This window comes from Chroicocephalus ridibundus, chromosome 4 (genome assembly GCF_963924245.1).
Source record: "Chroicocephalus ridibundus chromosome 4, bChrRid1.1, whole genome shotgun sequence".
NCBI lineage: Eukaryota > Metazoa > Chordata > Aves > Charadriiformes > Laridae > Chroicocephalus > Chroicocephalus ridibundus.
The window spans coordinates 74,265,350-74,290,114 of NC_086287.1; the positions used below are offsets into that span (position 1 = coordinate 74,265,350).

General features: G+C 60.7%; 3 protein-coding genes and 7 non-coding genes across 15 annotated transcripts in view; 1 reads left to right on the top strand and 9 right to left on the bottom strand.

Moving 5' to 3' along the window:
* Positions 1-113: 113 nt before the first annotated feature.
* On the top strand, positions 114-3,129 carry LOC134515312 (C-signal-like). Its single transcript, XM_063334150.1, has 6 exons — positions 114-251; positions 779-830; positions 1,062-1,249; positions 1,334-1,492; positions 1,610-1,720; positions 3,016-3,129. Exons 1-6 carry the CDS (start codon positions 114-116, stop codon positions 3,127-3,129), a joined length of 762 nt encoding a protein of 253 aa, XP_063190220.1.
* On the bottom strand, positions 3,031-13,197 carry IL34 (interleukin 34). 6 transcript variants are annotated; one of them, XR_010070945.1, is made up of 7 exons: positions 11,541-12,883; positions 11,343-11,446; positions 10,984-11,061; positions 10,703-10,876; positions 5,367-5,505; positions 4,368-4,804; positions 3,031-3,769 (listed from the first exon to the last, which is right to left on the bottom strand). XR_010070945.1 is itself a non-coding variant. In XM_063334146.1 (7 exons), exons 2-7 carry the CDS (start codon positions 11,566-11,568, stop codon positions 4,725-4,727), a joined length of 603 nt encoding a protein of 200 aa, XP_063190216.1. In that variant the 5' UTR covers positions 11,569-11,897; positions 13,129-13,197; the 3' UTR covers positions 4,207-4,724. The 6 variants fall into 6 exon arrangements, 5 of the variants coding, with proteins under 5 accessions (XP_063190216.1, XP_063190218.1, XP_063190217.1 ...); XM_063334146.1 differs by lacking the exon at positions 3,031-3,769 and adding an exon at positions 13,129-13,197 and having other exon boundaries at positions 4,207-4,804; positions 11,541-11,897; XM_063334148.1 differs by lacking the exon at positions 3,031-3,769 and adding an exon at positions 13,129-13,194 and having other exon boundaries at positions 4,207-4,804; positions 11,541-11,730.
* TRNAG-GCC (transfer RNA glycine (anticodon GCC)) lies at positions 5,595-5,665 on the bottom strand. The gene has a single exon. It is a non-coding gene; the product is annotated as a tRNA-Gly (tRNA).
* Positions 6,422-6,492, bottom strand: TRNAG-GCC (transfer RNA glycine (anticodon GCC)). The gene has a single exon. It is a non-coding gene; the product is annotated as a tRNA-Gly (tRNA).
* TRNAG-GCC (transfer RNA glycine (anticodon GCC)) lies at positions 7,271-7,341 on the bottom strand. Its single transcript has one exon. It is a non-coding gene; the product is annotated as a tRNA-Gly (tRNA).
* Positions 8,125-8,195, bottom strand: TRNAG-GCC (transfer RNA glycine (anticodon GCC)). Its single transcript has one exon. It is a non-coding gene; the product is annotated as a tRNA-Gly (tRNA).
* TRNAG-GCC (transfer RNA glycine (anticodon GCC)) lies at positions 9,020-9,090 on the bottom strand. The gene has a single exon. It is a non-coding gene; the product is annotated as a tRNA-Gly (tRNA).
* On the bottom strand, positions 9,893-9,963 carry TRNAG-GCC (transfer RNA glycine (anticodon GCC)). The gene has a single exon. It is a non-coding gene; the product is annotated as a tRNA-Gly (tRNA).
* On the bottom strand, positions 10,391-10,461 carry TRNAG-GCC (transfer RNA glycine (anticodon GCC)). The gene has a single exon. It is a non-coding gene; the product is annotated as a tRNA-Gly (tRNA).
* Positions 13,198-16,788: 3,591 nt separating the features above from the next.
* The window catches only part of SF3B3 (splicing factor 3b subunit 3), a 30,524-nt gene continuing 22,547 nt past the window's right edge, over positions 16,789-24,765 (bottom strand). The window contains exons 20-26 of the mRNA XM_063334155.1: positions 23,906-24,062; positions 22,381-22,506; positions 21,141-21,353; positions 20,099-20,197; positions 19,501-19,644; positions 18,712-18,816; positions 16,789-17,704 (exon numbers count right to left, since the gene is read on the bottom strand). Of these exons, the coding sequence (XP_063190225.1) occupies positions 17,564-17,704; positions 18,712-18,816; positions 19,501-19,644; positions 20,099-20,197; positions 21,141-21,353; positions 22,381-22,506; positions 23,906-24,062 (985 nt within the window). The 3' untranslated portion in view covers positions 16,789-17,563. The remainder of the gene's footprint in view (positions 17,705-18,711; positions 18,817-19,500; positions 19,645-20,098; positions 20,198-21,140; positions 21,354-22,380; positions 22,507-23,905; positions 24,063-24,765) is intronic.

Consider the following 24,765-nt stretch of genomic DNA (forward strand, 5'->3'; position numbering starts at 1 on the left):
CCGGCCCTGACACACATGACCAGCACCTCCACCCATCCCAGCAGCACCCGCGAAACCGAATTCCCGGCAGGATTGCCAAACCTTGCCGGGGCGGCGGAAGCGGCTTGCCGGGGATGGAGGGGCTCGGGGTGGGCAACGTTCTGCTGACGGGCTGCGACGGGGGGTTCGGCCTGGGGCTGCTGAAGGGGTTGCTGGAGCAGCCCAGTCCCCCCCGCCACATCTTCGCCGCTTGCCTGGACCCCCAAGGGAAGGTAGGGAGGGTGCCGGGAAGGGGACACCACTATGTGTTGCGGGGGGGGGTGGGTCTCCTCTGGGACAGGGTGGGAAACGCAGCGCTTGGGGGTGCCACCATCCCCACCTGTTTTTGAGGGGGGCTGAGGGTCAGCATCCCGCACCATGAACGGCGTGGAAAAATACTTGTATTTATATGTATTTAAGTTTTTTGGCTTGTCTTGGCATAGATAAGTGTGGGGGGGGAAGGGTGAAGGGGGGGCGCTGGCAGCTCCCCACACCAGGGCATCGCTGCCGGCAGCTGCAGGGGGCCGGGGGGGGCGGGGGGGCAGCTTTGAAGCTGCCGGGCTCGGCCAGGTGCGGGGAACGAGCGACTCGCCCCGAATCTCTCCCATGGGAGCTTGTCGAAACGTGTCGGCCGTGACACGCGGGGGCCGCCCGGTCCCCACCCCGGCGTGGCACAGGGCCACGCTCCTGGCGAGCCGCCCAGGCTCAACCTGACATCCCCCCTCCCCGTCCCCCCCCCGCCCCTCCTTTGTCTGTGTAGGCTATCAACGAGGTGGCTCTGGGTTGCCCCAACGTCGTGGTCCTGCCCCTAGGTAGGTGCCAGGGGTGGGACGGGGACGAAGCCTCGCAGGATTTAATGGCACCCGTGGGTGGCTCCGGGAAACGCCACCCAAGCAGGCGGGTCCCTCGGTTTGGGCTCAGCCCAACCAGGTCACCGCCGGGACCAGGAGGATGCTCGGTGGCCAGGAGCTGTATCCCACCACGTCCCACTTGCCTGGGACACGGCCACCAGCCCGTCCCCAAGCCCTCCTGTCCCCTCGCAGATGTGACGGACCCCAACGGCATCAAGGCGGCGGTGGGGAAGGTGAGGGAGAAGGTGGGAAGTGCCGGCCTCAACCTCCTGATCAACAACGCCGGCACCACGCGCCGCAGCACGCTGGCCACCGAGACGGCGGAGAACATGAGCCTCGTCTACGCCACCAACACCATCGGGCCCCTGCAGATGAGCCAGGTGAGGCCACAGGCAACCCCTGCCCCACACGCTGGGCGCGGGGAGGAAGAGGATGGTGATGCCCGAGCGTCTGCTCCCCCTCAGGCGTTCCTGCCCCTGCTGAAGGAGGCGGCCGAGGCCGAAGGGCAGCGTGGGATGAGCTGCAGCAGAGCCGCCATCGTCAACATCTCCAGCATCCTGGGCTCCATCGAGGTGGCGGAGGCTTGGGAGGAGAGGCAGGACGTCTGCTACCGCTGCAGCAAGGTACCGCCACCGGGAGAACCGGGAGGAATTTGGGGGTTACCTCCTGTGGGATTTCCCCTCCTGCCGGCCATGGCACTGCCAGCTCATGGTGGTGGTGGTGGGGTTTGTCCTCCCCAGGCTGCTCTGAACATGCTCACCAAGTGCCTGGCACTGGAGTACGGGGGCAGCGGGATCCTCTGCGTGTCTGTGGACCCCGGCTGTGTGACGCCTCCCTTGGGAAGGGGGACGGTGAGTGACGGGAGGTGCATGGCCACCCTGCCTTGGCAAAGTCCCACTTGGCATCCCTTCCCAGGACCATCCCCTCCCACGGGCAACACTTCCCTTGGACATCCCTTCCCTGGGGGCATCCCTTCCTGCAGGCATCACTTCCCAGGGGCATGCCTTCCCAGCAGCATCCCTTCCCCAGGGCATTCTTCCCTACAGGCATCCCTTCTCGTGGGCATCCCTTCCAGGGGAGCATCCCTTCCCATAGACATCCCTTCCCTGGAGGCATCCCTTCCTCGGGGGTGTCCCTTCCCAGAGGCATCCCTTCCCCAGGGCGTCCCCTCCTACAGCCATCCCTTCCCAGGGGTATCTTTTCCCAGGGGGATCCGTTCGTCGGGGGGCATCCCTTCCCATGGACATCCCCACAGCCATCCCTTCCCTTCAGCCTTCTCTTCCCATGGGGTATCCCTTCCCACAGGCATCCCTTCCCAGGGGCATCCCTTGCCATGGACATCTTTTCCCAGGGGCATCCCTTCATCGGGGGGCATCCCTTCCCATGGGCATCCCTTCCCATGGACATCCCCATGGGCATCCCTTCCCACAGCCATCCCTTCCCATGGGCATTCCTTCGCATGGACATCCCTTCCCGCAGCCATCCCTTCCCATGGGCATTCCTTCGCATGGACATCCCCACAGCCATCCCTCCCCATGGGCAGCCCTCCCCAGCTGCCTCCACCCCTGTGCAACCACACCACCCCCACCCCCACCCCCCCGCCTTGCTCCCAGGGGAGCTGCGCCGCCCTCCGCAGCAAAGGCCCGGCTCCGGCCTCTGCCCCTAAACCATTCATTTTCCTCCTTTTTTCATTTCCGCTCCCATCCCGATGGCGTGTCAGCAGAGGGCACCCCGGCCCCGTGCTCGGCTCCGGCTGGAGGGCTGCACCCAGGGTGCTGCCCCCCACCCCATGCCCCCAGCACCCCAAATTCACCTTCTCCTCGGACCGCGGAGGCGAGGTTGGAGACCATCAGCCTCTTGCAGGTCTTACCCCCGTGCTGGCTTGCGGGGAGAACAAACGCGGCGCTTCTTTCTTTTTTTTTTAATTAGGAACCATAAAATGAACTCATAGCATCCAAATTAGGGAGGAGTCGTTTGTGATTAATTTTGCCCTCGGCTGCTAAAGCATCTCCAGCCTCTCCCAACCTTCCCCAGCCAGAGCTGGCATCCCACCACGCCGCGGGATGGGGCTGGGGGTGCCGGGAAGAGGGGGGGGGGTTTGGTTGATTTTTTTTTTTTTTTCCCTCCACCCCCACCCCATGCCCAGGGCCCGGTGACAGTGGAGGAGAGCGTGCAGGGCGTCCTACGGCTGCTGGCCGGGCTCTCGGCCACCAGCAACGGCACCTTCTGGGACTGGAGAGGGCAGAGCCTGCCCTGGTGAGCGCGGCGCCCGCCCGCGGCACACGCTGAGCTCAGTAAAGTTAATTCATGGCCATTTCCAGGCTCGTTCTGGTTCTGTGGGGTGAGGGCAGGGACCCCTGGCTTGCGGGGGGTGAGAGTTGGGATCGTTGCCCCCACCCCCACCCCACCCTCCCCAAGGATGCTGATGCCAGGGCAGCAGAGGGAAGGATGCTCCAAGTCCTGCATCCCGGTGCCAGGCTCTGCTGGGGCATCCTCACGCTGCCGGAGAGGCAGGGCTGGATACGGCCCCACACTGCAAAGTGGCCTCTGGGGACCGGTGGCCTCCTAGACAGCCCCAAAACGACGGCCATGGAGCATCTTTCCAAAAGCCCAGCTCCTCCAAAACCAGTCGTCCTTTCCTTGCCCACCCCGAGGACGCTGGCGGGCTTTTTTTCCTGCTGGTTCAAGGCCAGCGAAGGCTCTTCCATTTCCATCAGCTGGGGGTTTCACAGCGGGAGCCTGTCCCAAGTCCTTGCATGTCCCTGGGGATGGCTTCCGGGACCTCAGCACCTTGCCCTGGCCCGACTCCATCTCGTCTCATGGTGTATCCGGGCTCCGGTTCCCGCCGTCGCGTGAGTGCCTTTCCTTTCCGCGCCCGCCCTCCGCTGACATTTTTGAAGCTGTCCCTCGAAAGAGGGACGGGAAATCCATGTCGCAACAGCTCAAGTGGGCACTTGGGCTGGTAACGCGGGGCTTTGGCAGGCCCTTTGCCGCGGGGGATGCTCTGGGAAGCCCCGCCGGGGTCAGTTTTGCTGGGACAGCTTCGTTTTTCCCACGGTGGAAGAGCACAAGGGTCGGGGGACGACGGCACACAGGGATGCAGGCGGGGAGGGGTGGACGGACACACACCATTCCCACGCTTGACGTGAGGGAGCGGAAGGTGGGAACTCAGCCCCGGGGGGGGGCGGGGAAAGCTTGGGAAGCCCCAGGTGGGGCCCTGGATCACCCGGGGGGGGTGTTGTTAATTAGGGGGCGGGGGGGGGGGGGAGGTGGGGAGTGAGGGGCGTCGAATTAAAGCGCTTTATCAAGCAGCGGATCATAGTTGGTGGGCTTGATGTGAGCTCTGCGTGGGCTTTATATAAACATGAAGCATCGCTAGGCATGAAGAGGGGAGGAAGAGGAGGAGGAGGATGAAGAGGGAGGAGGAGGAGGAGAAGGAGGAGGAGGAGGAGGAGGAAGACATTGCACCCGCCGGTGCTGCAGCGCCCGCAGCCTCACCTGCACGTTCTCCTAGGCTTGCAATCCTAAGCAGCCCCGCAGCCTGGAATACACCAATTAAGGGCTCTAATAGCTGATTAAGTTAATTAAGCTGGGGGAAGGCGTGGGGGGGGAGGCAGCCGGCCAGCCCCCAGCCCCTCCGGCGCGCCGCGCCGCCAAGCATAACAAACAAATCCAGATGTTTTCTTGCCGGGGAAGCGGCCGGGGCTGACGGAGGCGGCTCGGCAGGAGGTGGCCCTGGAGGTCTCCTCTATGGGGGGGTGGGGGGAAATATGTCCCCCGCCAAGTCAGGGGAGGGGACCGACACCCCAAAAAGAGGAGGCAGAGGAGGCAGCTGGGGTTCTCTCTGCTGGCCCTTTATTTGGGGAAAGGCTGGGAGCTCCCGGGACCCCCCCTGGCTGGAAGCAGAGCGGCGACGCTGAGCACTGGAGAATTACCTGGTGTTTCATGAAAGCAGAGGTGGAGGGGGGGGGAAATAAAAAAAAAAATTACAAAACCGAGAGGAACCGGGCGATGCCTTCGCCCCTGCTGTGGGCACGGCAGTGTCGTCCCCACCCTCCCCGTTCCCCAAACTTCTGCAGCCGACAGCCCCCACGGGGCTGTGTCCCCCCACACCCCTGCAGAAGGCGCCCGGCATTTCGGATGGGGCCGACCCTGTGGCCATGCACAGTCCCACACTCCCAGAGGGGGTGGCATTTGGTCCCGGGGGGGGGTGGTGGTGTGATATTTGCCCGCCATTTGCATCTTCCTTGGGGCCCCCCCCCACCCCCGAAGGGGCTCTGCTGGGGGGGTGGGGCAGAGCAGAGGCAGCATCCCAGGCTCCAAGGCGAGGAGAAGGCGTTGAGCGAGGGGTCTCCTGTTAGGTGGACTCCCACCGACCTGGGCAGAGGGGACAGGTGTCACCCAGCGGGACAGGACCCCACGCGTGGCACCGCCGTTCCCCAAGGTGTCCTGCCCTGTGTCGTCCCCCCCCCCACCGCCACGTTGTTCCCCACTCACAAGGTGCCCCGTAGAGCATCCGCATGACCTTGAGGCAGTTGTCCAGCAGCGCCTTGGGGCGCACGGCCTTCCTCCGGCTCTCGGCGCCCGCGCTGTGCACCAGCTTCACCAGGTCGGCCACCACCGCCTCCACGTCCGTCTGCAGGGACAGGTCACCGGGGCATCACCCAGATGTCATCGCCCCCCCACGACTCCCAGGGACATCACGGGGCAAAAAGATACAGCTGTTGCATTGGCCGGGAATCGAACCCGGGCCTCCCGCGTGGCAGGCGAGAATTCTACCACTGAACCACCAATGCCAGATGTGGGGCAGTTTCCAGCCCTGTCCCACGGCCCCACAAACCCACTGGATGCTGACAGCTGGGTGTCCCCCTCAGAGGGGACACCAACAGACAGCTCTGATGATGGGGCTCCAGCCACGTGAGTGCCTCCTCCTGCCACCCCACATAACCCCCAGCCAGGGGCGGTTGTCATTAGCCTTCAGAGTTAACACTCCTTACACAAACGAGCAAAGCTCGTGCTCGTCTCAGAGGGGCTGCAGAACCTGCCCCATGGCGCAGGACAACCCAGACACACTCAGGTTCACACTGGGGACCCAGCTGGCACAGGACACCCCACCCAGCACCCAAACACAGCTGCCTACGGGGTGCAGCGGCACCTCCCAGCCCACAGAAGCCCCCCCTGCCCTGGGCCAGGGACCCTCAGCCCCGCCAAGCCGGGGACACTCACTGTCACCACACAGTCGTGCTCACCGCCACCAGCCAGCCACTGTCCCCCGCTGGCTCTGAGGCAGGGACCCTCATTGCCACTAAAAGACGGGTGACTTACTGCCACCAAAGCAGGGACCCTCCTGGCCACCAAGCCACAGACAATGCCTCTCCCTGAGCCAGGGGCACTCACTGCCACCAAGCCACCTCCCTGACATGGTCCCACGGGAGTCAACAAGGGCCCCACCAGCACCAAGGGGTGCTCAAGGGAGAAGGGGGTGCTCCCCCACTCAGCAGCCCCCGAGTCGTGCCCCCCCAGGGAAACTGGGGTGCAAAAGCTGCAGCTGTTGCATTGGCCGGGAATCGAACCCGGGCCTCCCGCGTGGCAGGCGAGAATTCTACCACTGAACCACCAATGCCAGATGTGGGGCAGTTTCCAGCCCTGCCCCACGGCCCCACAAACCATTGGGGTGGGGGCACCAGGGACACGCACTGTCGGCTGGGTGTCCTCCTGAGAGCGGACCCCAACAGACAGCTCTGCTGACCAGGCTCCAGCCATGCGAGTGCCTCCTCCTGCCGCTCCACTCATCGCCCCCAGCCAGGGGCGGTTGTCATTAGCCTTCAGAGTTAACACTCCTTACACAAACGAGCAAAGCTCGTGCTCGTCTCAGAGGGGCTGCAGAACCTGCCCCATGGCGCAGGACAACCCAGACACACTTCAGGTCCACACTGGGGACCCAGCTGGCACACGACACCTCACCCAGCACCCAAACACAGCTGCCTACGGGGTGCAGCGGCACCTCCCAGCCCACAGAAGCCCCCCCTGCCCTGGGCCAGGGACCCTCAGCCCCGCCAAGCCGGGGACACTCACTGTCACCACACAGTCGTGCTCACTGCCACCAGCCAGCCACTGTCCCCCACTGGCTCTGAGGCAGGGACCCTCATTGCCACTAAAAGACGGGTGACTTACTGCCACCAAAGCAGGGACCCTCCTGGCCACCAAGCCACAGACAATGCCTCTCCCTGAGCCAGGGGCACTCACTGCCACCAAGCCACCTCCCTGACATGGTCCCACGGGAGTCAACAAGGGCCCCACCAGCACCAAGGGGTGCTCAAGGGAGAAGGGGGTGCTCCCCCACTCAGCAGCCCCCGAGTCGTGCCCCCCCAGGGAAACTGGGGTGCAAAAGCTGCAGCTGTTGCATTGGCCGGGAATCGAACCCGGGCCTCCCGCGTGGCAGGCAAGAATTCTACCACTGAACCACCAATGCCAGATGTGGGGCAGTTTCCAGCCCTGCCCCACAGCCCCACAAACCCACTGGATGCTGACAGCTGGGTGTCCCCCTCAGAGGGGACACCAACAGACAGCTCTGATGATGGGGCTCCAGCCACGTGAGTGCCTCCTCCTGCCACCCCACATAACCCCCAGCCAGGGGCGGTTGTCATTAGCCTTCAGAGTTAACACTCCTTACACAAACGAGCAAAGCTCGTGCTCGTCTCAGAGGGGCTGCAGAACCTGCCCCATGGCGCAGGACAACCCAGACACACTCAGGTTCACACCGGGGACCCAGCTGGCACAGGACACCCCACCCAGCACCCAAACACAGCTGCCTACGGGGTGCAGCGGCACCTCCCAGCCCACAGAAGCCCCCCCTGCCCTGGGCCAGGGACCCTCAGCCCCGCCAAGCTGGGGACACTCACTGTCACCACACAGTCGCGCTCACTGCCACCAGCCAGCCACTGTCCCCCGCTGGCTCTGAGGCAGGGACCCTCATTGCCACTAAAAGACGGGTGACTTACTGCCACCCAACCAGAAGATCACTATCCCTGAGCCAGGGTGACTTACTGCCACCAAAACAGGGACCCTCCTGGCCACCAAGCCACAGACAATGCCTCTCCCTGAGCCAGGGGCACTCACTGCCACCAAGCCACCTCCCTGACATGGCCCCACGGGAGTCAACAAGGACCCCAACAGCACCAAGGGGTGCTCCCCCTCTCAGCAGTCCCCAAGTCGTTCCCCCCCAGGGACACCGGGGTGCAAAAGCTGCAGCTGTTGCATTGGCCGGGAATCGAACCCGGGCCTCCCGCGTGGCAGGCAAGAATTCTACCACTGAACCACCAATGCCAGATGTGGGGCAGTTTCCAGCCCTGTCCCACGGCCCCACAAACCATTGGGGTGGGGGCACCAGGGACACGCACTGTCGGCTGGGTGTCCTCCTGAGAGCGGACCCCAACAGACAGCTCTGCTGACCAGGCTCCAGCCATGCGAGTGCCTCCTCCTGCCGCTCCACTCATCGCCCCCAGCCAGGGGCGGTTGTCATTAGCCTTCAGAGTTAACACTCCTTACACAAACGAGCAAAGCTCGTGCTCGTCTCAGAGGGGCTGCAGAACGTGCCCCATGAAGCAGGACAACCCAGACACACTTCAGGTCCACACTGGGGACCCAGCTGGCACACGACACCTCACCCAGCACCCAAACACAGCTGCCTACGGGGTGCAGCGGCACCTCCCAGCCCACAGAAGCCCCCCCTGCCCTGGGCCAGGGACCCTCAGCCCCGCCAAGCCGGGGACACTCACTGTCACCACACGGTCGTGATCACTGCCACCAGCCAGCCACTGTCCCCCGCTGGCTCTGAGGCAGGGACTCTCATTGCCACTAAAAGACGGGTGACTTACTGCCACCCAACCAGAAGATCACTATCCCTGAGCCAGGGTGACTTACTGCCACCAGAACAGGGACCCTCCTGGCCACCAAGCCACAGACAATGCCTCTCCCTGAGCCAGGGGCACTCACTGCCACCAAGCCACCTCCCTGACATGGTCCCACAGGAGTCAACAAGGGCCCCACCAGCACCAAGGGGTGCTCAAGGGAGAACGGGGTGCTCCCCCACTCAGCAGCCCCCGAGTCGTGCCCCCCCAGGGAAACTGGGGTGCAAAAGCTGCAGCTGTTGCATTGGCCGGGAATCGAACCCGGGCCTCCCGCGTGGCAGGCGAGAATTCTACCACTGAACCACCAATGCCAGATGTGGGGCAGTTTCCAACCCTGCCCCACGGCCCCACAAACCCACTGGATGCTGACAGCTGGGTGTCCCCCTCAGAGGGGACACCAACAGACAGCTCTGATGATGGGGCTCCAGCCACGTGAGTGCCTCCTCCTGCCACCCCACATAACCCCCAGCCAGGGGCGGTTGTCATTAGCCTTCAGAGTTAACACTCCTTACACAAACGAGCAAAGCTCGTGCTCGTCTCAGAGGGGCTGCAGAACCTGCCCCATGGCGCAGGACAACCCAGACACACTCAGGTTCACACTGGGGACCCAGCTGGCACAGGACACCCCACCCAGCACCCAAACACAGCTGCCTACGGGGTGCAGCGGCACCTCCCAGCCCACAGAAGCCCCCCCTGCCCTGGGCCAGGGACCCTCAGCCCCGCCAAGCCGGGGACACTCACTGTCACCACACAGTCGCGCTCACTGCCACCAGCCAGCCACTGTCCCCCGCTGGCTCTGAGGCAGGGACCCTCACTGCCACTAAAAGACGGGTGACTTACTGCCACCCAACCATAAGATCACTATCCCTGAGCCAGGGTGACTTACTGCCACCAGAACAGGGACCCTCCTGGCCACCAAGCCACAGACAATGCCTCTCCCTGAGCCAGGGGCACTCACTGCCACCAAGCCACCTCCCTGACATGGCCCCACGGGAGTCAACAAGGGCCCCACCAGCACCAAGGGGTGCTCAAGGGAGAAGGGGGTGCTCCCCCTCTCAGCAGCCCCCGAGTCGTGCCCCTCCAGGGACACCGGGGTGCAAAAGCTGCAGCGGTTGCATTGGCCGGGAATCGAACCCGGGCCTCCCGCGTGGCAGGCGAGAATTCTACCACTGAACCACCAATGCCAGATGTGGGGCAGTTTCCAACCCTGTCCCACGGCCCCACAAACCCAGGGGGACAGTTGTTACTAGCCTTCAGAGTTAACACTCTGATGAGAGGATCTCAGAGGGGCGGCAGAACCTGCCCAACGGCACAGGACAACCCAGCCACACTTTGAGTCCACACTGGAGACCCAGCTGTGACAGGCCACCCCCACCCAGCCCCCAAACACAGCTGCCTTTGGGGTGCAACAGCTCCCTGGAGGAGGCAGAGGCCTGGGAAGAGAGGCAGGACCTTGCTGCAGCAGGATCAGAGGTCCTGCCACTGGGAAAACAGGGATGAACTCGGGCCGGGGGCTGGGGGGGTCACCTTCTGCAGAATCCCCCCCCTCCAGCTGTAGCAGTGCCTTAGCAGCCCCCCAAGGTGGGGGTTGCAAGTGAGAAAAAATCCTGTTGCATTGGCCGGGAATCGAACCCGGGCCTCCCGCGTGGCAGGCGAGAATTCTACCACTGAACCACCAATGCCAGATGTGCACCACCTCCAACCTCTGCCCCCCAGCATCCTGCCCCCACCCCCCAAGACCCATACACAGGGGACTGTGCGTGCCCCCGCTGTGTCCCCTGCGTGTCCATGCCCATGGGTGCGTGTCCCTGCACCACGCCTGGGTGCCACGCGGGTGCCCCTTGTGCATCCCCACATCTGTGCCGGGGGCAGGCGGGAGACGGGGTGGGGGGGGGCGGGGGGCGGGTTTGGGGGTCTCCCCACCTGCCGGTACTTGCTGTACTCCTTGCCCAGGGCGTCGAAGAGCTGGCCCAGCTCCTGGGTGTACTTCCAGGATGGGTGCTTCTCTGGCAGCACCTCACGGATCCGCAGCACCGCCTGGGAGCTGACGTGGAACCAGAGGTACCGCAGTGCCGCCTCCGACACCGTCCCGTTGCGCTGCGGGAGAGAGGGTGATCCGGCTGAGACCCACGCGGGCCGCCCCCCCCCCCCTCCCCCCCCCCGACTGTCCCCATCACGGGGATGTGCCCTGCCGCTTGCCTTACCAGGCGGGTGATGTTGGATGGCCTCAGCACCTCTTCGTACTGGACCTGGACCGTGTAGTCGATGGGGAAGTTGTGTTTCTGGAAAGGCGGAGAAGAGCACGGGGGCTGGCAGCAGAGTGACGGGGACATCGCTGCCAGCCTCGGCGTGACACCGGGCAACCGGCGGAAAAGCCCTTTGACATGATCAACCACTGAACATGGACCAGCAGAAGCAGCTCCAGGCACAAGAGGCACAAAAACCACACACCCCCCCCCCTCGAAGCATCCATGCCCTCACATGTGTCCCCCCCCCCCAGAGCAAGCCCTGCAGTGTCACATGTCCCCTCCACCCGCCACCCCCCCCCAAAAGTGGGGGTTACCATGTACTGCAGGCGCATCTCGTACTGCAGCTTGTCCTGCAGCAGGCGGCTGAGCTCGCATTCTCCCGGCGCAGCAGCCTCCAGCCCCAGCACGGCCAGGACACCTGGGCAACAGAAAGCCAGCGGTGTCAGCCACCCCCCTCCCCACCGGGGACACCCACTGGGGTCCCCCCCACCCCGTCCCCAAGCTGTACTCACACAGGACGGCCGCGTAGCCCGGCTGCATGTCGACGGCGGCCGTCGGCGGAGCCCCCCCACCCCGGCTGCACCTACATGGCCGGGGCTCGCCGGGAGCCTGCGGGGCTGGGGTGTGCGCGGCGGGGGGGCGAGGGACAGGCGCAGGCCCCGGGCGCTGGGCTGCTCTCCGGTAGCCCCGGGCGGTTGTCCCCTGCCATGGATGGGGGGTCAGTCCCCCTCCCCGGCCATCCCCGCTGGCTTCTCCTCTCCGGCTGGCTGCGGGGAGGCAGCAGGTCCCGGGGCCATCACGGGGTGCCGGCAGGGACGCGCTCCCGGGGGGGTGCGGGACCCCCCCCTTCCTGCACTGCAAGAGGGGATCTGGGGGGAGAGAGCCCCGGCTGCAGCCCCAGGGCAGGCGGGTGCCTGGGCTGCAGCCCCCCAGGGAGGGCACCCGCTCCGGGCCCGGGGGGCCGCGGGATAGGGATGGCCCCACGTGTGCCCCGGGTGGTCCCCGAGGGCTGCGGGTGGCCGTGGGTGTCTGTGCCCCGTTCAGGACAGGGCTGCCAGGGCTTCCCCCGGCGCCGCCCCCAGGGGATTTCCAGGCCGGGGGGGGGACGACGGGGGCCCGGCCCAGCACCGTTATCCCAGCAATGAGTTTGTCCGGCCTCAGCGGGAGCTCAGCCAAGGAGCGCTGGGGGTTGGAGAAGGGGCCGGGGGGCAGAGGGGGACGTGTCGTGTCCCCACGCCCCTGCAAAGGGGGCTGTGCCATGCCCCCACGCCCGTCACCCCAGGGGAAGGGGTCCATAGCGTGCCCTTGTGCCACAGCATGTCCCCAGGCAAAAGTGGGGGGGCGGGGGGCCTGTTGTGTCCCCACACAGTGTGGCACATGGAAGGGCACCCTGCCACGTCCCAGCACACAAGAGACCCACCCGGTGTGTCCTGTCCCCCCCACGGTGTCCTGTCCCCCCCCACCCCTGTGCAAAGGGGGCCATGCTGTGTCCCCATGCCATGCCCCACAGGGAAGGCAGCCATGCCATGTCCCCATGCCGTGTCCCCACGTGAAGGGACCATCCCATGTCCCCATGCCACTTCCCCACGCCACTTCCCCACGCCAAGGGACCCACGTGCCATCTCCCCACGCAAACGTGGCCGGGCCGTGTCCCCACACCGTGTCCCCACGTGTCGGGGGGGGGGGAGAGGGGGTGGCCGTACCATGTCCCCGCATCATGTCCCATACTGTGTCCCCGTGCAAAGGGACCATCCCACGCCCCCACGAGGGACCCGCGTACCGTGTCCCCACGCACACGCGCCCGGGCCGTGTCCCCACACCGTGTCCCCACGCACGGCGTGGTGGGGGGGGGGGAGTGGGGGGTGTCCGCGCCGTGTCCCACGCCGTGTCCCATACCGCGTCCCCACGCCATGCCCCCCCCACGTCCCCCGGCAGAGCGGCGGGGCCGTGTCCCCAGGCGGGGGGGGGGGGGGGGGTGTGTTGGGGGGGAGGGTGGCCGCGCCGTGTCCCCAGGCGGGGCCGCGCGTGACCAATCCCCCCCCCCCCCCGCCCCCGCCCCGCGCCCCCCTGCCCGGAGCCCCCCACGCCGCGCGGACCCACCTGGACGCGTGTCCCCGCGGGCGGCAGCAGCGGGGCCGTGCCCGCGCTTCCCGGGAGGCGGGCGGGGGGCGGCGGCGGCGGCGGGGAGCGGGCGGGGCCGCACCGGGGGCCGGGCGGGGAGCGGGGACCGAGCGACCGCCCCGCACGGAACGGAACGGCCCGGCCCGGCCCAGCCGCGGGGGATCGCCGGCGGCTGCCCCGGCCGGTGTCCCCGAGGCGGGCGGTTCACCCTGCCCGGGGTCCCAGGGGTGCTCAGCTGCCCTGGGTGCGGGTCCCCGGGGTGCTCGGCTAGCCCAGGCTGGGTGTCCCCAGGGTGCTCGGCTAGCCCAGCTGTGTCCCCAGGGTGCTCGGCTAGCCCAGGCTGAGTGTCCCCAGGGTGCTCGGCTAGCCCAGCTGTGTCCCCAGGGTGCTCGGCTAGCCCAGGCTGGGTGTCCCCAGGGTGCTCGGCTAGCCCAGGCTGGGTGTCCCCAGGGTGCTCGGCTAACCCAGCTGTGTCCCCAGGGTGCTCGGCTAGCCCAGGCTGGGTGTCCCCAGGGTGCTCGGCTAGCCCAGGCTGGGTGTCCCCAGGGTGCTCGGCTAGCCCAGCTGTGTCCCCAGGGTGCTCGGCTAGCCCAGGCTGGGTGTCCCCAGGGTGCTCGGCTAGCCCAGCTGTGTCCCCAGGGTGCTCGGCTAGCCCAGGCTGGGTGTCCCCAGGGTGCTCGGCTAGCCCAGGCTGGGTATCCCCGGGGTGCTCGGCTAGTCCAGGTGTGTCCCCAGGGTGCCCAGCTGGGTCCCCAGGGTGCTCGGCTAGCCCAGGCTGGGTGTCCCCGGGGTGCTTGGCTAGCCTAGCTGGGTGTCCCCAGAATGCTCGGCTAGCCCAGCTGTGTCCCCAGGGTGCCCAGCTGTGTCCCCAGGGTGCTCAGCTAGCCCAGGCTGGGTGTCCCCAGTGTGCTCAGCTAGCCCAGGCTGGGTGTCCCCAGGGTGCTCGGCTAGCCCAGGCTGGGTGTCCCCAGGGCACTCGCCTAGACTGGGTGGGTGTCCCCAGGGTGCTTGGCTAACCCAACTAAGTGTCCCCAGCATGCTCAGCTAGCCCACCTGGGTGTCTCCAGGCTACCTGGCTAGCCCACCTGGTTCTCCCCAGGGTGCCCAGCTAACCCATCTGTGTGTCCCCAGGGGTGCTCAGCTAGCCCACCTGGTTCTCCCCAGGGTGCTCAGCTAGCCCAGCCAGCTGTGCCCAGATTGCCCAGCTAACCCAGTTGGGTTGTCTCCAGGGGGTGCTCAGTTAGCCCACCTGAATGTCCCCAGGTTGCCCAGCTAGCCCTCCTGGGTCCCTCCCTGCTCCTTAGGGCCCTTGGCTCCCCCAGTTCGGTGCTCCCCCGGTGCCCCAGCCAGGTGTCCCTGGGGTGCTCCACTGACCACGCTGCATGTCCCTCCCTGCTCCTCAGGGTGCTGGGCCAGCCCCACAGCGTGTCCCCAGGGTGCCCACCCGACCCAGCTGGGTGGCCACAGGCCCCCGGGGTGCTTGGCTAACCACGCTGCACACCCCCGGGGGTGCCCTGCTCCCCCGGCACCGGCACCGCCAGGGTGCTTGCTGGGCTGGGCCTCCATAGGCACAGTTTGGGGCACTTAAAAGCAGGTGTTCCAGCACATGCCTGCAGGGGGACCACTCTGCGGACAGGGGAGGTAGCCCAGAGCAATCCCAGAGGGGCCAGGGGATCCCTGGCTGCCTGCAGGCCAGCAGGACTCCCATTCCCTCTGGCCCAAGCCCACATCATCTTCTCAGGATGCTTCAGGGCTGAAGCCCTGCTAGCAGCAGGGATGGGGTGGGGAACAGGACACTGTCATGTCTCCTCCCTGTCCCCCCCCGCCCCCGATCCCAAAAAGCCCCTTGGGAGAGCTGGCTGCCTCCTCGGGGCTGCCGGGCAGCCAAGGGGTCAGCGAGAGAAACCGACTATCAAAGAGCGGGGTCAGCGCTCCCAGGGAAACGCGTGGGAAGGAATGCGCTTCTGCATGCGAGGAGAGTGCACTGGGATTCCCCTGGCAGGGAGTCAGGGACACAGCCACCCTCCTGCCAAGCTCCCCCCAGCCCCGGGCACTGCCCGCATCACCCTCCCGGCTCCGGAGGAAAGATGCTCAGCTCCGAGCGGGGAAAAGGAGCCGGCCCAGCTCCTCACCTCCCCTTTCCGCGAGGATTTTGCCCGCATCTGCTGCGGGGCGTTGGAGGAAGCCATTTAACAGCATTCCCTGCCCACGTAGTCATCAGCTTGGCAAGGCGGGATGGGGCGAAGAAGAGAAGGGAAAGTGCGGAGCTGGAGGGCGTTTTACCCTCCTTGGCTGCGCCAGGCTGGAAATCACCGCTGGGGCCTGCCCAAGGCAAACAGCCCCCGGCGCACAGCCTGGGCTACCGGAGCTTTGCTGCCAGGCAAGGGTAGGAGCCCAATACCCCTGCTGCTGCAGGGGAGAGCCCCCACTGGGAGACCCCCCCTCTGCCCACGGAAGCTGACGTAGCCCCCCAAGGCAAAGGGGGTCTGAGGGCCCCAGAGCAGCCTAGGAGGCTGGGGCTCAGCCCCGCAGAGGTTTTTTTGCCTTGTGCTGGAAGTCAGTTATTTACTCAGGCTTGGCCACAGAAGCAAAAGCCTTGTTTGGAAGCAGTTTGGAAACACCCTGGAGCTTCCCACGCCCCAGGTGCAATTTTGCCCTCAGGACTATCAACGCACCAAACACCAAATTCTGCAGAAGTTCTCCTGAAAGGGCTCCCCGCTCCAGAGCCAGCAACACAGCATGGGGGAGGACAAGGGGCACAGGAGGAGGGCACCCCACATCCACGACAAGTTTAGCTGGTGCATGTAGCACTCCTGTGACACATGTGGCCCCAGTACAGCGCTGGGAAGGCAACACAAAGCCCTTGAGCCCCAGACAGAGCAGGGGTGGGGCGGGCGGCAGTGGCCGGGTGCCACGTTGGAGCCAAAGGGTGCAGCCCTGGGTTGAGCGCCTGCCAACACGGTCCCACAGAACAAGCCGAAGCAGGAGGGTGCAAAGGACAGGGCTCACCCTGCATAGCACCGGCTGCTCCACACCAGTGCGTCACCAGGCCAGCGGTCACCCGCCTTTCCGAGCCCCGGGCCAGGGAGAAGGCCAGGGCCTTTGGTGGGATGGCATCCATCAGGGGAGGACTTCGCGTAAGCCAGGCAGCAAAGCTGAGAGAGGCGGCAAGACCAGGAAGAACCTGCTGCGTGGGCGAGCTCCGTTTGCAGACAGCACCAGAAGAAACACCTTCCTTCCCCCAGCCTTCCCGGCAGCCGGCTGCTCCTCCCAGATCCACAGCCATGCCCTGGAAGGGCTGGAGAAAGAGGAGCTGAGGAGGGGGGAAAAAGACCTTTCCCTCCCACCCTTTCCCCATACCCAGCTTTCTGTGTCCTGGGGAGGACCAGCTCTGGCTGCGGGACGCACTGCCGGGCTCGAGGCCAGCTCCAGGCAGGGCAGGGGGACGGAGGGGCTCGCAGGCCAACACCTGCAGGGTCACAGCACGGCTCCGGCATCCGCGCAGGGCACAGGGTTGAGGGTGGGCACATTTCCGTACTCCTCCTCCACCCCTCCTGCTCCCGCCAGGTCAGCAACAGCTGCCGCGAAGGAGAGAAGCTCCAGAGTCAGGCTAGTTAAAAAAAAAAAAAAAAGAAAAAAAAACACAAACCAGGCTTTTATTCTTCATGTGCTGCTCACAGTCACAGCTTGGAGACGCCGCTCTTGCCAAAGTTATTATGAAACAAATCAAGTCCCAGACTCAGGCCTCGCTCTTCCCCACCCCCAAGAGAGTCAACATTGTACAAAACTCTATTTACAGGGAAAACAGTCAGAAACGGTAAGTCCAAAAAAACCCCTTGCAATTCCGAGGAAAACGTTCGAGACGAGTGCGAGTTATGCCCTCCGTGCAGCCAGGTTTCCTACCGGCTGCTCCCAGCGCCGGTGGAAGCCCAGAGCTTCTCGCCACCGACTGCTCAAAGGAGCCTGGCAATCCTGAGTCAGGCCACAGCTGTTTCCTTTACCAAAAAGCTGGGAAATTGCAAAACCCACTTGATCCCACAAAGGCTCAGCTGGATCTGCCCTACGGGGCTTTCTGCAAGGCCAGCGCAAGACACCCTCGGGCTCCCCCATCCTAAAGGGGGGCCAAGGACATGGGGGCGAGGGTCAGCCCGCCCCCTTCCTTGGGGACTGCCCCAGAGGGAAACCCTCTGGTTGCAGCCAGAAAGTCAGGAGCCTTCACATAAGCAGCGGGATGTGTTGGGAGACCTAATATCTGATACCGCATTTACTGGAGTCACGTTACTTTGAAACATAAACCAAGAGGAGCAAACCAGTATTTAAAAAGGGGAAAAAAGCACGCATTCCTCCTCCCAACCGTGCTTGGAAGAGCGTCCATAGGAGCCCAGTGAGGAGCTCCGCTCCTGCCAGCTGCCGCTCAGAAAGCGTAGCGCGTGCGGATGTCTTCCAGCTTCTTGGACACCTCGGGTGGGGTCCGATCCAGCTCTTCGGCCACATTCTTCTGTTTGTTAGGCTCCATGGAGTTGAACTGCTCACACAGGTCCCCATCGATCACATTCTGGAGGGGCAAGGAGGAGAGCATTGAATCCACACAACACAGAGGCACTGAACCCTGCCTAAACGGGGAAAAATGGCAACAAACAGTTTGTTCCCAGGAGCTTCTTAATCCTGTCCTGGAAACAAGACCATGCTCGGTGACCTCATCTGCTGAATAGCAGCAGTTAGCATCAAATTAATTACTGGCCAGCTTGATTAATGAAGGAGAAACCCAAAAAGCCTGGGTGCAGCTGAAGAATCACACAAGGGAAGGGAAGACAGATCCGACTCTGGTCCAAGCGCTGTGCTGGGAAGGCTGGGAGAAGCTGCAGAAGATGACTGAAGGGCACCAGTAGTCAGACGCAAGACACCTTTGAGATCATGCAAGTTGCTCATCAGCCCCAAAACATCAAAATCTCATCAAAACCAAGAACAATCTCTGCGCCTGGACAGCTTCAGCCGCTGGGACAGTTCTCTGACTGATACTATATAGTCACTCTGGTCCAGTACTCTGGACCCTGCTGGTCACAGCATTTAAGAGTCAACAACTTCAAACACAGCTCCTCAAAAGCAGAAACAGGCAGGGGCAGCCATCTCTTATGAGATTTTTTTTTTTTTTCCAGTGGTGGTGGAAAAATAATGTATCCCCCCCAGGCAACACCCAGTTTGACCCAGCCACGCAAACAGCTACGTAATGCTGCTTCTCCTGGTGGAAAAAGGAGATGCCCTGGCAAGTAGAGATGCACAGCTCGAGACCTCTGGGCTTAGGTCTCAAGACCAACCCTCAAAAAGCTCATTACAAGGGTCAAGAAACCAAAACAGACACAGTGTTAAGCGCTAAGGCGCTGCTCTCCTTACAGAGTACTATTCAAGAGTTCATTTCCTGCCACCAGCTACGGTTTACACTACCACTGCCTTCCCACTGAACAGCAACCGCGACTTGCTTCTGCCAGGCCTCGAAGCAGTTCCGCGTCCCAGAGCAAGCCTCTGCACCCCCATGACCAGCTGAGCCTAAATACCCAGACCTACCTTCACCGGGAAGTAGTAGGAGCGGAAACTGAGATGGTCTCGTCCACAGAGAGGAGGGTGCTCAGACCGTAAGTGCATTTCCACATGCTGGAAGAAGTCGTGATCCTGGGGAGATTGAGAATCGCTAAGAGAACGGTTTGCCACTGGCAAGGCAAGATGACGCTCATCAGCCAGCTCCTGCGCTGGCTGAAACACTGCCCTTAGGAGGTTCTGACGGAGCAGCCGAGGTCACGGCCACCCCCTCGCCACTTCCCCCACCTGGAGCACCCACAGCAGAGCCGAGCAGCCAACTGTGCCACCTTGGCCAGCATCAGCCTGCCAAGAACCAGAGCAGCTGTGCAGCACAGAGGTGCAGCCCCAAGAGTGAACACCTTGGCATCCGCTGCTCCAGGAGGCCACAGCAAACGGAGCAGAGAATACAATCTTCGGGATTCGAAGCATCAGTGCCTGATCAAGAGTTTACAGGCTACACAAAGCGCGCCAAAGGATGCCTCCTCACAGACGCTAAGTCACCCAAGAGCTACTCTGGAGCACAAACAGATTTAGAACAGCAGTGCCAACAAGAAAAGCTCTCAACTCTCCACCGAGCTAACACAGAAGGAGGAGTTAACAAGCTCCTTCTCTTCCCTTGTGCATCGGAGCCTGTCCCACAGCCACAGGCAGCCTGCGTTTTCACGCGCTGCAGAGCCCTAGAGTTACCCTCAAGGGATGCAGCACATTAATATATTGGCTGAGGACGAGCACACAGAAAAGCAGCAGGTCTGCAGCATAACGATGGGGTTTGCTTACCTCGTGGGAAGTAAAAGGGACCAAGATTCCTATCCCCCCTGACAAGGTGGTATAGACAAGAGATTCAGAGCCTCCTGGGATCAGCGTGGTCTTCTGCAAGGAAAGCACCGTCTCTCCCACGTGGTAATTCATAATCACTTCAGCCTGAAAGTTGAAATCACAGAAGCATGGTTTTTTCTTCAGCTTATATAAAAGCATCAAAAGGTTTGAGAGAGGAAAGCAGAATAAATTTGGCCACCTGCTAGTTCTGAAACGCCTTTCTCAAGAGGAAGTGCCTTCCACCTGTGACCAGATGGCAAAACTCAGCATGCTGCTGAATTCCCCTCTTGAGCTGGACAAATGGATGCAAGTAATGAGGGAAAGCAGGAAAAGAAAACGAGCGTGCTGCTTCAATCAGACATCACTGAATAGGCATCGGCCCGTGATTTCAGAAACTGAATTTGGCTCCCAGCAACAGTGCAAGCCGCTCACCCACAGCATGGTAGATGTGTAGAAGAAGAACTGCCAATACATCTCCCGGACGACACTGCAGAGGACTGCACAGAAAAGCAGCACTCTCCGTTCCCACAATAGCCATGTGCTTCCCGTGGAGAATTACCTTCTGTGATGCTCCGTTAAGAAGCCCCCTGTCCCAGAGCGCTTTGTTGCCTGTGGGATCCTCATCTACCTCATCGTTGGTGTTGGGAGGCAATCTCACCTGCGGTGAGAGAGGAAGAAAGAGTCAACAAGCTGCAGAGAAGCAGCAAATTATCTCTGGAGAATCACTGGGTCTTTGAATGACCACTGTTGTGGACTCTACAAGAATCACTTTATACTTCCACCAAAATCATCCATTTGCCCCTCCAACAAAGCCTTTAGAGTTTAACAACAACCGTGCTGTCAAGACTCATGGCCCATCACTCAAAAGCTTTGGCAGGACCTCACGACTGGCCCCTGCTCTGTTCCGGCACTTGCAGATCACCCTGGGAGGTATGGTCAAGACGGTTTGAAGGTGGTTCCCGCTAAGGAGAAAGTTTGATGGATGTGGGGCAGGAAAACCGAAGCGGATTGATTTGTGTGCGTCAGCCAAATCCTGCAGGCGCGGTGTCTGACACTTGCTGAACTCTGCGCTCCAAAGCACCCGAGCACACTTCAGAAAGAGATCAAAGCTCTGGCAGAAAGACCATCTATTCTTTCCTCCTCCCCTGCTGAAATCCATCCAACTGGGGAAGTGTCAGCACTGACAAAGCCAACTTTCAAGAGGAAGTGACAGAGAAAGCTAAATGCCAGCAATGAGGTTTAGCCAGGGAAAGTAAGAGTGATAACCCTGGCGCCTTCTCCTGGGCCCTTTCACAGTCAAAGCTTCGTTTCAAGCCTTATTCACAGCCAGTTTTGGGGCAATTTCAACACAAGTTATTGAACACTTCAGAAATATGGTTTTTGACCTGATGATGCTTTAATTTGTGTGCTTTAACTAATAAACTGATAAACTGCAGCCATCTGCTATGACGACAGCTAGTCACCCTTTAAAAACAAGTGAATGGTACAGGGCGTTGTCTCCAGCGAAGCAGAGACTGTCATTCTTTTAAGACAAATCATGGATGTTTTAAGGAAAAACACGTCGTGTCCAAAAAGCCCTAACTTATCCGAAGCACACTCACCACACAGATGTTGCCAAACTTGTCTGCTCCAGCCACAGTGTCATAATCCAGGAGAGTTGCTGTAGTGACCCACCGGGGGTAAGTGTCATCAGCAAAGATGATGAGCTGGTTCTCATTCCTTTTGTAGCGCACCCAGATGAAACTCTCCTGAACGTCTGAAACAATCACTCTGTGCCCAATGGTTTGGATCCCACAGATGTAGTTGGCAATGTGCTTTTGAGAGAGAAAGGCCAAAACCTGAGTGCTTCAAACAGGGAAGCATAACCCACTAACTCTACCCAGCTCCTACTGAACCACTATTTTCCCCCCTGTGATCCATGGTTCACTCCCCATTTCCCATCTTTCCCTCCAAAACTACCTCTCATGTCTAGCATGCTACAGCCCCAATCTAAATACACTGTCAATACAGGGCCCCTTGCAACCTAACATCCACCACGCGTCATTCTCAACCTGCTGAACACCTGTAACATCCAGAGAACAAGCACTGCTGGTGAGCCTATGAACTGAGATGTCAGGGACAGTCCTGGCAGCAGGCATTGCTTCAGTGTCCCCTCACTACCGTGGTCATGAAAGACCCAAGAAGGAAAGCTTCAATTTTTTATGTGAGCCATATTTTAGGAAAAAAAAGAAAACAACAAAAAAACCAAAACCAACCCCAAACACAAAACAAAAGACAAAACACCCAACACACAAAAAAACGTTCCCCTACAAGCTCCCAGTCTGCCTGTGAGCTTGCTGGAGCTCCTTTGTGCAGTAATGAGCAACTGGCACAGGTTCCGCAGCTTGCACGACAGAGGGGAGGAGCACGCAATTAAGAGCTAGAAAACCATGCTTCTGTCCCCAGCCTACTGATCACCTAACCTAAGGAAACATTTCCAGCAGTTGTGTTGTATCCGAGTAAGACCTCTCACATTCGCAGCAGATGGCCACGGCCAGAGTCTGTACAGGCTTGTGAACCTCCTGCACATGTCCACTAACAGCCTGCACTCAGCTGGTACAAAAAAGGAACCTGCAACACTACTATCCGAATGCGTGCCTAGAGTGCAGAGGGGCAGCACAAGAGCCGGGTCCAGCCAGAGCTGCCGACACTGCTGCAGGTGCACGCACCCAGCGCACACCAGCTCTGCAGTCCAAGTGCACAGACACACTTGGGCTGGAGTAGCAGCTAAACCCTTGTTTCTTTCCTGCTGCAAAGCATCACTCCAAGTTAACAGCCCTGGCGAAGAACAAAAGCCAGTACCTTATTCTCGCACTTCCGAAGCAGTTTCTTCTTGCCCAGGTCATAAACGCGCAAGAGCTTTCCAACTCCAATTAAGACTCTACCTTGGAACGGAGCAATGGCTGCGGGAACCTCCTCCACAGGGGTCTAGAGAGGGAAGATGACAACTGTGAGACCCCCATTAACAGAGCTAACCTTACACCAAGTTTCAGAATGGATCCAGCTAATGGCTCAGTTGAAGCTTGCTGGCCTGCGCCAAGGCTTTCAACGCAAAAGGCTAATCACAATCTTCTTCTAAAGGAGGGGCAAAAGGTCAGTCCTCTGTAGGTCTTTCAACAGCAGCACATACCACATGCGGTGCTAACAGAGCTCTGGGTACTACACAGACAACACACTGCAGTGCACCTGAACTGACGTGTTGGACTGCTGTAAGAACCTCACGCTGGGCAAGCAGCAAAGGCAGGCAAGGATCTTGTTGCCTTGGTACTTAGTTTTGCTTTATCCTCAGCAAAGATTTTCTGCTTTGCCTAAATCCATCCAGATTGTCTTGTTTTTAAAACAAAGGCATGAATCTAATTCAGCCATCTGCCACTGAAGCTGCCTCTGAAGAACTGTTACATCTGAACAATTACAGCGTGCCCGCAATTCCAGTAACTCAGACAGGGCTGAAAAACCTCCTACCACTCAGTAATCCAAAGGCATCGGCCACAGCAGAGAATAGGAACATGCAGAAAGCTTCCAGTTCCAGCATTCCCAGCTTGGTTGCGCTGGCTAAGAGAAGTTATTTCACATCACCAGCTCTGCCAACTTCCAAGTGGGTGTTCAGTGGCACCAGAAAAGGCCCTCGTCCAGCACAGAACCCACTCGTTCCATCAGGACTGTAGGAAGTGAATAAGCCACAACATTCCTTTCCACGTGCTCATCTGCTCAAATCTCATCCATGCTGGAAGCACATGGGAAGGAGAACAGAATTCTGTTTTAACGGAGTTCTGCTGAAACCCTCGTTAAAGCCCCGGAGACCTGTCAAGCAAGTCAGTCACTAGGCGACTAATCATTTCTACACTCAACCAAAACAGCATCAGAGGAAAGATGACATCTCACACCAGCTTCATGTGGCCAGCCAAGGACTGAGAGCCTTAGCACCAGGGCTCAAGTGACCCAAGTACGAATTCACTTTGTAAACATGTGCTCAGAGCAGCTCTCTGAGCTCACATTCTCCCCTCCCTAACAGGGGCATGAAAAACACTGCTCCTTTCCCATTTACCCAATTAGATGGATAAGACTATAGCTAAGGCCAAAGGACTGAGACTCTCCGGAGACCTGTGTTCAATTCTCAGCTCTGCAAAAGATGTCCTGAGTGATTCTGGAGGAAGCAGTTTATTTTCTCAGAGGCTGCTGTAACAGCGTGTAACATCAGCATGACGCTCTTGCCCAGAATTCACTGAGTATTGCAATATCACTATAGCATTCCGGGTGAAATGACAGCTATTTCAGTACTGCCTGTAAATGACCCAGTCACCCAAACAGGCCTTTTTATCCCTCTCACCTTGTGCAGAAACTCCAGCTTCTCACCACTATTCACCAGCTTGTACGTGTAGACAAATCCCCCAGCAACCGAGCGTGGGTTCAGAATCAGGTCCTTGGCAACTCCCACCAGCACGTACCACTCATCACCGGTATTGGAGAAGCGGCACACAGCCACGCTGGGGATGACAAGACATGGCAGGAGATCAGCGTGATCACGACACAAACGAATGCTGCACACGGGGACTGGATTCCCTGACAGCACCACTTGCACCCTGCCTGGCAGAAATTTGGGAGTCCACACTTCCAACACCGACATTTCATTTTCAGAGGTCGTTTTTTTCTTCCCTGCAGGAGTGTTTAATGCAGATTCTTTCATTCTTCCCACTCCTCATATAAAAAGATGTGCTCCAGCTGTCACACGTGCCCAAAGCATTACTTTTATGCTTTCACAAGCTGGACACTGCCTAGCAGCGTGCAAAGCTCCACTAGAAGCTGTTTTTCAAAGGGTGTTACAATTTGAACATGTACCTATAACCTTCCACATCTTCCAGTGTTATTTCCTGCCCGGTGCCTAGCTCAGCCAGGCTGGGAATCCTGGACAAAACAGGATGGAGTCAACCTTTTGGACCAGCATGACCTAACTCCATTTCACCTGCTGCGACACTTGCTACTCTTCATGGTTATTGTGTTGGTCTTCCCCTCCAGTCCCTCTGACGCTTCCTTTCCATCTAATATATGCTCAGTTTATCTGGATGAGAAAGGGAAGTGAGAGATAGCAGTACATTCTCTTGTTCCCGGCTCTCTTATCTTTCATTTACATGCCCGTGTTGTTCTTTAAGCACTGGGGTCCAGCAAACATCTGGAGTGCCAGGCTCTTAA

Coding starts and splice junctions, on each gene's coding strand:
- IL34 (XM_063334144.1), bottom strand. CDS start 12,780: ATGGTCCCTTTGCACGGGGACACAGTATGGGACATGATGCGGGGACAT. Junction 11,062..11,342: donor AGATGCGCCTGCAGTACATG/GTAACCCCCACT, acceptor CCGCCTTTCCAG/AAACACAACTTCCCCATCGA. Junction 4,805..5,366: donor GATGCTCTACGGGGCACCTT/GTGAGTGGGGAA, acceptor ATGAAACACCAG/GTAATTCTCCAGTGCTCAGC.
- LOC134515312 (XM_063334150.1), top strand. CDS start 114: ATGGAGGGGCTCGGGGTGGGCAACGTTCTGCTGACGGGCTGCGACGGG. Junction 252..778: donor GCCTGGACCCCCAAGGGAAG/GTAGGGAGGGTG, acceptor TTGTCTGTGTAG/GCTATCAACGAGGTGGCTCT. Junction 1,493..1,609: donor TCTGCTACCGCTGCAGCAAG/GTACCGCCACCG, acceptor TGTCCTCCCCAG/GCTGCTCTGAACATGCTCAC.